The 12,500-nt window shown below is 38.0% G+C and overlaps 1 protein-coding gene across 3 annotated transcripts in view; it reads right to left on the reverse strand.

Moving 5' to 3' along the window:
- galnt14 (UDP-N-acetyl-alpha-D-galactosamine:polypeptide N-acetylgalactosaminyltransferase 14 (GalNAc-T14)) overlaps positions 1–12,500 on the reverse strand; it is a 202,887-nt gene that overhangs the window by 48,364 nt on the left and 142,023 nt on the right. For all 3 annotated transcript variants that reach the window (XM_044329691.1, XM_044329692.1, XM_044329690.1), the window contains 2 exons: positions 12,197–12,264; positions 3,507–3,572 (listed from right to left, as the gene is read on the reverse strand). In XM_044329691.1, coding sequence (XP_044185626.1) covers positions 3,507–3,572; positions 12,197–12,264 — 134 coding nt within the window. The remainder of the gene's footprint in view (positions 1–3,506; positions 3,573–12,196; positions 12,265–12,500) is intronic.

Consider the following 12,500-nt stretch of genomic DNA (forward strand, 5'->3'; position numbering starts at 1 on the left):
TAATAAAATTTAAATGGGTGAGTTATAAAAAAATTCACCCCCCGTACAGTTGTCATGAAAGAGGAAATTATCTACAGAGACCAAAACCATTGTTTGTACCAGACTGTAAACATGTTTATTTCTGCTGTAAAGTTGGGCATTTTAACATGGGGGTCTATGGGGATTGACTCGCTTGTGGAGCCTCAAGTGGTCATTCAAGGAACTGCAGTTTTTGGTACTTCTGCGTTGGCTTCATTTCACAGCCTCGGAGGTTGCTGCTTGATTTTTTGTTACAGGTGTATGTGTTGCTTGTGTTTTTTGTCCTTTTCCTCTCCTTTCTATTGCTCTGCCCCAGTCATTTACACTTAATCAGTCCACAATAAGGTGCACCAGGCCAGGAAGGAAGTGGTTAAATGCTCCAACTTCCTGCTGCAGAGAGAGAAGCTTCTTGATTGTGGGCTGCTGGTTTTGCCTCTCAGCCTGGGATTTTATATTATTTAGTGTTTCTGTTGTATTTTAATTGTTTATAATAGTCATTTAATGGATGTTTTGTATGATTTAGTTAATAAATTCCATGGTTTGGGTGTTTTAAAAGGTGTTTTACTTTGTTAAGAGTTTTACTTTGGGTAAATGGTGGACTGTTGCTCACCTCATAGGGCCGACCGAGGGTGGGTGTTATTATGACATTTTTATGACTTTATACACATCAGTTGTTTGTTCTGTCCCTGTCAGTCAGGTGACAGTAACTTAACTTCCTCAGCAAGCAGATTTTCACTTTAATTGAATCCAGTGTCGACTGATTGTTAATACACATCTCCACATCGGAGGTCGTCTACCTGAATCAAGACAAATTGACCTTTTTTGATTGTAAAACTCTTTAAATGTTTAAACCTGAAGTTTTCAAGGACTTCTTGCATAATAGGGTGTTTTATTATAATAACCACACATTAGCTGCAACTAACGATTATTTTCATTATCAACTGATTTGCAGATTATTTCCTCTATTAATCGTTGAGTCTATTATTTGTCAGAAAATAGTGAAAAACACCTGTTATTATTTCCCACAGCTGACAGAGATTTTATATCCAGATGTCTTGTTCTGTTTGACCAACCGTCCAGAATCTAAAGATATTCAGTTTACTATCATATATGACAAAGAAAAGCAGCAAATCTTCACATTTGAGAAGCAAAAGAATTTTTCTGTTGATCAACTAATCAATTAATGGACTAATTGTTGCGGCTCTAAATGGCAGAAAAGACCATTTAAACACCATTTTCACCTGCAGCATCTGCACATACGGATCATCTACAGCGGAATTAGAGAAGCTTCTCTAAACCTTTAAATACTCCAAAATGCTCATGACCCCGTCACATTGTCAGACTGTCATGTTAATTTGTGTATTGCAATCATTTGCATTCTATATTTAAGAGCATGGAGGCAGCTCCAAATGGATTATATGAAAAAATGATAAGCATAGCCATGATGCATGACTGTATTAACCATTAAAATGAGGAGCAACATCCATATTTAGTGTGACTGAGGCATTAACTCTCTACTGGTTGTCATTTATGATTTTGCCAAGTTATTTATAAATGATGATGTTTTTTTTTAGCATTTTACAAAAATAGTAGTTATTTTTTGCAGTTTTCTTATACTTGGTTTAGGCTGATGGAAAACATTTTCTTGTCTGTAACATTTTATTATGACAGTCTGACAGTATGACTCTCTCGCTGCCTCTATGGGCTCTATTTCAGTAGCACTTCCTGTCACTTCAATTCACTTCAAGTCATTTCCATATGTAGCTAAAGAAGAGATGACAAGAAGAAGAAAGAAGAAGGAAATGTTAAGGAGCTGAAAAGGCCATGTGACGACTCTCTCTGAACAGACTGAGGGTACGTCTCAACTCTCTTAATTTATGTCTCCTCGCTCCTCGCCTGAACAGGAAGTTGTTCCTGATGCGCCATTTTGATAGCCGTCCCAAGTCTTGTATTCTGCTCTGAGGAGCGAGGAGCGAGGAAACACGAGAGCGGCCTTCACGGAAGTCTTTTACCGGCCGATACGCCCCCTTATTGGATATCAGTTATTGATTGGACGCTGCAGCTGATCAGACTGATCTGATGCATCACTGCAGTTTCATACCGAAGCAGAGACAGATTACAGATTAAATTTAAGTGTATCGTTGACCAAGTTTTATGTTTTATTTGTTTTCTGGTTCATCTTATAGTTAAAAATCTGTTAATTGTCGGTCTGATCAACAAAAGAACCATAAACAACTTCCTTCATTTCTTAGAAAGATTTTTCTTTGCATGATGTTATTTCCTCCATTAAACTGTTTCCTGCTGACAGACAGACTCTTCCTGACTTTAATTTGATCCATAATAACAGTTAAACACATTTATATTTTACATCATTTATCGTCATTTCCATTCAGTCACATGTGAGGCTGAAAATTCCTGAGCGTCGGGTTTGATATGAGTTACATCATTTCCATTTGCAGTGAAACATTTAGCCAAATACATATTTTCCAGTGTTCAGAAGACACCCTGATCATATTCTGGGTTATTGAATAATGAATTCACTATCAGGATTATCAAAAAATACAGATGCAAATAATCAATAAATAGTATAAACGCATTCGGTGAGTAGAAATGGTTCCTGTGCGTCTGAGCAGGACACAGTATAAATGTGTTTGTTAAACAGGTAACAGGCTGCAGAGAGGAAACAGCTGCTCTAGCGGTGATAACTGTGAACCTTTATTAGTATCAGCACAGTGCACATGTGTACAGACACAAACTCCATCAGAAGTTTCTACAGCTGTTAAAGCCGACTGACAGCTGATCCAGCGGTGATCAGCTGTCGCCGTCATCAGAAACGGACGTCGCTTCACATGACGCTTCAGAGGAGAGGACGTCTCATGTCTCTTAAAATTTCCTCGTTTCCTCTCTCCTCGCTTGGTTTCCTTGCGTCTCTCCTTGTATCCACGATGGGAGGGACTAAGACGCAAGGAGAAGACGCAAGTGAGGGAAACGTGGATGCAATTTAAGAGACTCGAGATGCACCCTGTGTGCTCTACCTGCAGGAGCCTGGTGGGTGGAGTTGGGTCGTCAGGAGGATTCAGCTCACCTGGACCGCCCAGCTTCCATATAAGATGGAGGCAGTCAGTGATTTGCCTTCTCTCCCCTCTGGCTTCCACTATGTTGATTTTTTTGGTTGCGTTTAGTTTCATTTATCTTTAAGTTATGTACAATAAATCTATTTTTAGTTATAACTCATATGTGGTCTCCCCTCCTTTGTCCAGCCTTTTGGGGGCTCGTCCAGGACTTGAACTCGGGACCTCTCGCCATAAGGTTTTTTTTTATTCTATACAGTAAACACACATGCAAAAACAACATACTGCATGCAGCCACACACAAACACATACAACAGTAAGTTTTATGAAGACAATTAAACATGCAAATGTAAACACAGACATGTTGAAAATATATAAAGTCTTTTATAAACACAACGACCGACCGTGCTGACATACCTTCTCTCCTGTTGTTGCGAAGACATTTGACTTTGGGCAGTTTGGTCAGAAGCTGGCAGTCGCTTTCTAAGAAAAAAAAAAAAAACACAGAGCATAAATGAAATAAGAATATAAAAGAAGAACAGAAAAGAATATAATATTGTGTGCTGTGTAATTTATCTGGATAATTTCTCAGAAACTCTGCAGGGAAATTAGCAGCTCATTGAAAAGCTCTGCAGCAGCGAGAGAGCAATTCAAAGCTTTCAGTTTGACAACTCAGACACGTTTAGTTGCTGTTCAGCCAACTGGCTGCTCCCTGCTGAATTTTTGAGTTGTATTAAAGTATTATTTTAAATATAACTGTCTGCTGTAATACTTGTTAAAAAAAAAATACTCTAGTGGAAAGTGTCAAACTGAAAAGAAGAAAAGGAGAGAAAAACAACCGCTGGGATATGAGTCATTTATCAAGGTGAAATTAATATTTAATGCATGTTTGAGAACAATTGCATTGTTAAATATTGCCTCTTCTTATAATATCAAGATCAGATTCAAAACAATAACCTTATTTAATAGTACAACCATGACTCGAAATGACAAAAGAACAAGAGATTTAAACCCTTTTTACGCTTTATATCTTTAGAGAGATTGTCATATTTATTACTGATAATTAAACATACTGTAATATTGTAATATTATTATATCATCTTGTTGTCATAAATTGTATGATAATGTGATGATGTGATCAGTAAAGCTCTATTATATTCTCTATTTTAAGTGTAGACATGAGCCCCTTTCACATATGCACTGCAACCCTAAAGTTATCTGGACATTACTGGAGGACGTATGTGAGAACGCAAACGTCCAAATCAGTCGGACATTAACCTCTTAACGTCCACCAGGTCGGTAGTGGCAACATCACAGAGTAATGAGTAAAAGCATTGGCACAATTTGGCCAATTGGAGATAACTGGAGAGATTCAGGGACACCAGTGCTCCCATAAGGTTAGACCTAGAGGTCTGGAATTTTATACAGGTTGACAAGATGTTGAAGGTTTATGTTGTTCTGTATGATTCTGACATAAAGCATGTCCTAATTATTGTTATTCAAATATGACTCATTATAGACGAGGACCAAAAACACTTTTTTGAGCCTTATTTGAACTGATGTAGTTTTGTTTGTGTTTTAGCCGCATGCTAAACAAACACATTTCCATAAACTAGAAGATGTCAAATGAAGCCTAACACATGCATCATGGCCTTACAGTTCTTCTGTTATAAGCTTTTCCATTTGAGTGTCCCAAATGGGTGAAAATTCTATAAAAAGGGTGGATGTTAAAGGGTTAAACAGACTTTACCCTGCTGGCTCTCTAGTGCAAAGCCTGTGTTATGTCCAACTGAGCCCATGTGTGAATACAGTGGAATTCACAGTGAGCGAGTGGGCGTGTTGATGACGTTTCTATTATGTGACTGGCATAAAACCTCCAAGGGTGAGGAAGGTCATTTACATGAAAATGTCTAACTGGAGAGACAACGAGATTTGGGAACTTCTGTCGGTAGGGACCAACACCATAATCATCGGACAAATTCAAGGAACGGCAAGAGACTCTGCTGTTTATGACCAAATTATGATCCAGCTATGTGACCACGCATACTTCTTGCATCATGTCCTGCCTCCTGCTCGCTCTACCAAGGCGCCTCCTCGCCTAAACCAAACAGAGCATTTCCAGTAGGTGAGAACGGGTCTGATGGATAATCTCCTGCTGTGTGCCACATGTATGAAAGGGCAACTGATTCTCCAGACATCTTCCAGAGTTCATATGAGAATATACAGTATTTCTTATTATCTTATTCTTTTTTTATCACTTTTTATTCTTACTGACATCAACAGGAAGATACTGTAAGTGGTGTTTAGAAAACTGCAAGTATGTGAACTGTGAGTTGAGCTGCTATGAAAAGAATAAATATGAAAAAAAAAAAAACATTCAGTCATACTGTCAAAGTTTAGTGGCCCTGAATGACTTAAAAACCTCCATCAGAGCCCTTTGACCCAGAATGGACGCCTGGTCGCTCTCGTCTCCACTGAACTCCTCTTTTCAAGTGGCAAACTGCAAACTCTTTGTGAAAAAAATACAAGAAAATCCTTTGACTCAGACGGAGGAGAGGAGGAAGTGTTCTGACACGCTATGAGGGTTAATTCTTTAAAAAGTATACTTTTGACCAGAGAGTCAAAAACTGCAATTTTCTCACAAGACAGAAAGTTACAGAGAGTTTTACTCACTATGACTAACACAATGATTCCCAAACAGAAGCACATGAACTGTAAACCACAGGTCACTTCTGCAGCTGCCAGAGACGACGCTGAAAGAACTATGAAGTCCAGACAGGAAGTATTTGGACAGTTACACATTATTGTTCTCCAGGCTCTTCAACACATTCAATGTGAAATAAAATAATAGATACTACATCAGAGTCTCAGCTTTAATTTGTGTATGTTTGCGTCAATATAGAAAAATTTTTTGTGGGAGATAAAGCGCTTTTAACACATAGTGACCAAAGTTTAGGGAGAGTCTGAAGAACAAAAACGTGTAATTGTCCAAATAAGAAGAAATAACAAAAATGTATCTTCGGGTTGAGTTCAGTCAGGTCGGGTCTGAATGGTGGGTGAATGGAGCAGGTGGACCCAAATGCAGAGACGGCAGGCAGGTTGGATACAATGCTGAATATTTAATGAAAGAACTCAAAAATCACAAATGACACTAGGAACAGGAACAAAGACCATAAACACAGGAAACATACACGGTACGAAGGCAGAACGAAAGCTGAAAACTGGACTATAAATACGCAGGGATTGCAAATGAAACACAGGTGAGACACATGAAATAATCCAACACAGGAAGTAAAGTAACCAGACACAAGGAGGAAATATTTCAAAATAAAACAGGAACTACAGTAAACAAACAGGTGACACAAAAAAAACACAGGAGGAGCACACACAAGGGGAAACAGAGAAAACCAAAACCAGGAAACACAAATGAAAGAGTCCCTCAAAAAGTCCAACTAAAAACAGAAAAGGTCTGAGGGCATCAGAAGGATAACAACAAAAACCAAGGAAGTCAAAAGAACAAAAACACAAAGTCCTGGTAGGACCTGACAGTCAGGTTCATGTCTCGGTCTAATTCACCGTCACAATAAACCAATAAACTTCCAGCTATGACTGAACAGGACACACTAACACCAGCCTGTCAGTGATCACATGACTGAAACATTATAAACCGCCTCTTGATTCCTCACAGTTTATTATTCTCATCTTCCTCCTTCTTGTTGCTGTTTTCCTTGTTTTTAACATAAATCCTTATTGTCTGAATTGTCATGTATTGTACCAGAACTTTTAATGTCTTTTTGTTGTTTTTATTGTGTTTATGTTTTCATGGTTTCATGTTTTTATGCTTCTTTGCTGCATAACTGAACTAAAAGTATGTGAGTGAAAGCAAAAAATGTTGGATAAATGGTTGAAATGTCCAACATCTGCCAGTCCAACCAGTACAAATACAAACCTGATGAAAATAGAGACCAAGCCTAAACAAGCAAAAACACATTTATATAATTAATAGTGTTAAACAAATTTAAAAGTCAGTGAACAAACATATGAAAGGTTTAGTTGATCTGAAAGGTTTTAACAACTATTTCCTTCATGACAACAGAATAATACTAATGAACAGTCTTTCTGGTCAATTACTGGATGTGAAGCAGGATGTCAGTCGGGTAAAAAAAAAAAAAATTCACGCTAAGTAAAACATCCAAAAATAAATCACTGCAAGAAATTAGGATGATAGCCAAAGGCGAGATATGCTACGTGGTATTAAATGAAACACTGCTGTGTGGGAGGAAAGAAAATGAAGTTCTTGAGTTTTTTCAGCCTTTTTACACGTTCAGTTGACTTGTTTCAACTGTACATATTGTGTACCAATAATATAGTTAACATTGTTTATTATGTTGTAGCTCATTTGTACATATTTTATCTTTTATTTCCATATCAGTCTGCGCTGATGATTGCATCTCTCTGCTGCTGCCTCATCTGTTTTGATCATTTCTTCGTAGTCCAAATCTGGCACTGTTTAACCTTCCTCACTCGGATATTCACTTCTGTACAAAAGAGAAGGGCACCATCTGTCCTGATTGGCTGTCAGGTTGTTGACTGAGCAGATGTCTTTGATAATAGCATGTTGGAGAGATTGTCAGCAGGTAGTATCGAGCCACAATTTCTCCAAAGTTGTTGTTTTTTTTCTCCTCTCTCTCTGCTTTATTTCTAGTTTATGCTTGCGTCTGTTTCACCGACTACAAACCGGAGCCCTCAGTGCAGGCGGCGGACAGAACTGAGTAGCTGTGTGGTGAGAGGATAGAAGAGGAGCCAAGAGGAAAAAAAAAAAAAAACAGGAGCATTTTCCTCTTCTTGAGTATGCAGCACATGCCCCGGAGGCTTCGACTGCTGTTATGGGAGCAAACTTGAAATTCTGTATTTACTGAAAGCTGTTGGCTTTCACATCATGGATCTACTTTCTGCAAGGTTTCATGTAAAATTTTGCAAGTAAAATTTAAGACTTTTTAAATACGAGATAGAATATAATTTATTTAAAACCTGTTACATGATGATACCCGCCACTGTATTCAAGTATGATGCAAAACCAGAAGAATTATTTATCACGTTTTTCAGTACTTCCCAGGAGTATGTAACAATAATTCCAAATGATATAATCAATTTATTTAACTTGACCTGGACCCAGATAAGCGTCAGAAAATGATCGATTAATTAACCGATTAAAGATCATTTGTTCATTTAAACCTGCAGTGCAGAACTTTTACATATAAATGAACGTCTGTTACATCAAAGTCCTTAACAAACAAGTTCACACAATACTGATTAAGCCTTTCAGCTCCAAGTAATTCTCTCTGTATTTCACGGTATACAGAGTTTTAAATCTCATGTCGGGCAGGGACTTCTAGGGATGTGCAGAGATCTCAGTATTTGTATTTGTATCTGTATTTGTTGAGGCAGCAAAATTATTTGTATTTGTATTTGTATTCGAATAAAAGTGGAAAGAGGCTTAAAAATCCTGTTTTTGTTTTTGTGACACTTTTAATTTTAGAAAATCAAACGTTACAATAAGTGTTCATGAATAAACTACCTTATGAAGGAGGTCCCCACATCAGGTCTTGAACTGGAGTCTCCGAAATCATAGACGACTGCGCTGATTACTGAGCTAAAACTTTACTCATCGCCTCACTGCAGACAGACCTCTACCTATTTATACACCCATAACACACAGACAGCACAGCGTGTAACATGTAGGGAGGAACTTCAAAGGTGATTATTGCTTTGCACTTTTCGTTTATTGCCTATTTTTTACAACCTGACTTTGTGGAAAGGAGAAGAGGAACAACAGGTTATGGAGAGTCCCTTGGGAGCACTTTGCTTGTGTCAGAAGCTCAGCTTTATCTCTGAGGAACACCCCCAACAAATCATTTTTAAAATATTTGTATGAAACAAATATTCGTATAAAACCCACTATTTGTGCTTTGCCGAATAATGTATTTGTATTTGGGCTCACCCCTACTATCTTCCCTCTGATCACTCGAATGGGGATGAAATAATTTAATCGTGCGGCTCTTCTAGACTTTCTGAATGTTGTCAGACAGAATGGATCAAAAATTCTGATAGTGAAACGAGTCATTTTGTGGACGTTGTGTGACGCTCAAAACAATTTATCCACCGTTTTACATCTGCAACAGTAGTGACAGAGTAGGCTACAGCCGAGCCTCCAGCGTTTTTGTAACTATTCTCACCGCCAGAAGGTGGAGACAAAAGTCCTGCACTCCAGAATTAAGTTGTTTCAGTTTTTGATCAACTTGCCCATCATGATTAGATGAGCTTCTCAGCTCCATTAGCCAACATTAGTGACTGTTTGCTGCAGATCGGATGGCGCCAACTAAAACTCCAAAATAAGGATTAAACAAACTGCAAAAAACTGCAAACAAACCTGCTTTTAGCTTATAGGTATGTATATATATGTATCATATAATTTATGACTAACATTACTGCTAAACAAGCAAAAGAAAATAAACTTTGGTAAATAAAAAATATGTCTTTTCTATATTTTCTGGGGTCTTTTTTGAGGAAACTTATTTAAGTTTAATTTAAGACTTTTCAAGACCTGCAGATACCCGACAGGAAGTTATGATGTCGATCTTGTTGCCTCCCAGTTCAGGCCTTTTGATTTCAAATATTGCCAATATTGCACGCAAACACTTGAGAATCCTACATTCATACATGAATAAACTTTGTTCCAGTAATTCAGATAAAGTTCTAGGAACAATAAGTTCTGTACCTCTGTACACGAAGGCATTTGTTTTGCTTTTTGCATTTGTGTTTTTCTTATCACTGCTGTACTCTCTGGCCATAAAAACCAGTGCAGACATATTGTTTTTGATGGTATCCAGGTCAGCTTTGCAGATATGGAGGAGAACAAGAGTGGGAAGAAAAATTGAAACTACGGTCGATCTGAACAATTTCTGTGATTGCTCCTCTTGTAAAAGTGTTCAAGGCTTTTAACTTGCACACAATCTTTAACTGACTGCTCCTGAACAACAGCTTCCACTGATAGACAGTAAACATGTATTTACTCAAGTGCTGCACTCAAGTTCTCAATTATGTTCCACTTAATATTTCTATGTCACCTTTCAGTGCAAACATTATACTTTTATCTCAATGACATGAATTTGACAGCTGTAGTAACTAGTTACTTTGCAGATTTACATAAACAATACAATCATCTTATAAAATATGATGTATTATTGGAGATTTAACCATCCAACATTATAAAAAGGGTAAAATTAGCTCCACCTTGGCCACACAAAACCTTAAAATGCTGCTTACACCTGTATGTGTCTGTAATAAAGATCTATTTTTAAAATGAATATTCTATTTTATATGTATAACACTATATCTCTCTGGAGGGGGTCATTCTGCATAATGAGCACTTCAAATACTTAAGTACATGGCCAGATTAATCCACTTGGGGGACCTGAGCTGAAAATGGAAAAATACTGAGATGCCTTTTACCTCCACCGTCTCTCTGTGCACTGTGTGTGTATGCTGTCACGTATACAAATTAAAGATATTTACAGGAATATGCACCATGTGAGCAAGATGTCAGTTTAAATAGTGATGGTATTGAATATAAAGAATATGTGGAAATGTGCTAGTCCATCTCTCAATACTTTCTGTCGCTGTCTCTCAGCCTCAAGCTCACTGCTTCCCAATGAAGACATAAATGTTTAAAAAAAGGGTTCAGAATATAAAGATATTCTGAGGTTACCTTCAGTTACTCAAACAGGAGTAAATAGTAGGGGTGTGCCTGAATACAAATACATTATTCAGCAAAGCACAAATAGTGGGTTTATTTGTTTCATACAAATATTTTTAAAAATATTTGTTTGTTAGAGGTCTGTCTACAAAGAGGTGAGGTAAGGTAGTTTATTCATAAACATAAACTTATTGTAACACTTTAATTCACTAAAATTAAAAGCCTAATAAAAACAAAAACAGGATTTGTAAGCGACTTTCCACTTTTATTCAAATACAGATACAAATAATTTTGCTGCCTCAACAAATACAAATACAAATACTGGACTCTCTGCACATCTCTAGTAAATAGTAAATGGATTGCATTTATAAAGTGCCTTTCTAGTCTTTCGACCACTCAAAGCGCTTTATGCAAAACATGTCAACATTCACCCATCGCCATGCAAGATGCAAAGCTGCTCATCACGAGGCGTTTCTAAAGCACATTCACACACTCACACACACACACACACACACACACCGCCGGCGCAGCCTTCAGCAGCGATCTGAGGTCCAGTATCTTGCCCTGAGGACGCTTCGACATGCAGACTGCAGGATGCATGTCGAAGGCTGATTAGCTGATTAGCGGTCGACCTGCTCTCCCTCCCGAGCCACAGACGCCTCCCAAGTAAATAATATAAGTAAACAATGTTTATCTATGTGTATTAATCCACATTTCTGTGTCTTCTAGTGAGTATTTATGGCAGCAGGACAGTTTGTGTGTGTGTGTGTGATTGACTCAAAATAAAATACAATGTTTATTGTAATGAGAAAGCATGTCAGTCAACAGTGTGACTTGTTGATGTGTTTTTAATAGTTTTTAGGCAACAATGGAAGCACAAAAGAATAAGATCTATCAGGCGTTTGGACACACAGATATTTGTTAGTAGGATGAATTTATTTGAGGGTTTTGTTGTTTTTTATTGGTTTTTCTGAGAATAAGAACAAATATAGCCTCATTTTAAATAATCTAAATACTGTCAGTTTCATTGTTTGAAGGTAAATATGTGATATTTTCTGTTTATTTCACCTGGACTTTGTGTTTCTGTGGAGGCAGAGCGGACACAGCTGCAGGTGAGACTCTGTTCATCGGTCTCCTCTTTGACCCAGAATGGAGGTTTTCTTTTCACCTCCTCTGTAATCCTGTAACTGTGCACCCAGCTGCTGTGGACACATCACACATCTCTCTCTCTGACCTGTTATATAGGTCTCATCTCTGTTATCTCTGACCTGGAAGAGACCTGGAACGTGTGTGTGTGTGTGTGTGTGTGTGTGTGTGTGTGTGTGTGTTTGTACGTCCGGCTGCAGCTCACCGTCGTTGCTGAAGTCGTCCACCAGGATGATCTCGTGGATGAGGTGGATCGGAGTCCGGTTTAAAACGCTGGAGAGAAAAGACAAAATAAAATATTAGTCTCGAATATGCACAAACACGAGTGTACGGCAGGGCGATAAACAGAGAGAGAGACAAGTAAATGCCAACCTGCACACACACACACACACACACACACACACACACACACACCCAGGTGCTCATGAATCCATTATGTACGCACTGCACGCCATATGAAACAACATATTGAAAATGTCAGCCCAAATTCCTGTTATGAAAATGTATGA

This window comes from Thunnus albacares, chromosome 16, assembly GCF_914725855.1.
Source record: "Thunnus albacares chromosome 16, fThuAlb1.1, whole genome shotgun sequence".
Taxonomy (NCBI): Eukaryota; Metazoa; Chordata; class Actinopteri; order Scombriformes; family Scombridae; genus Thunnus; species Thunnus albacares.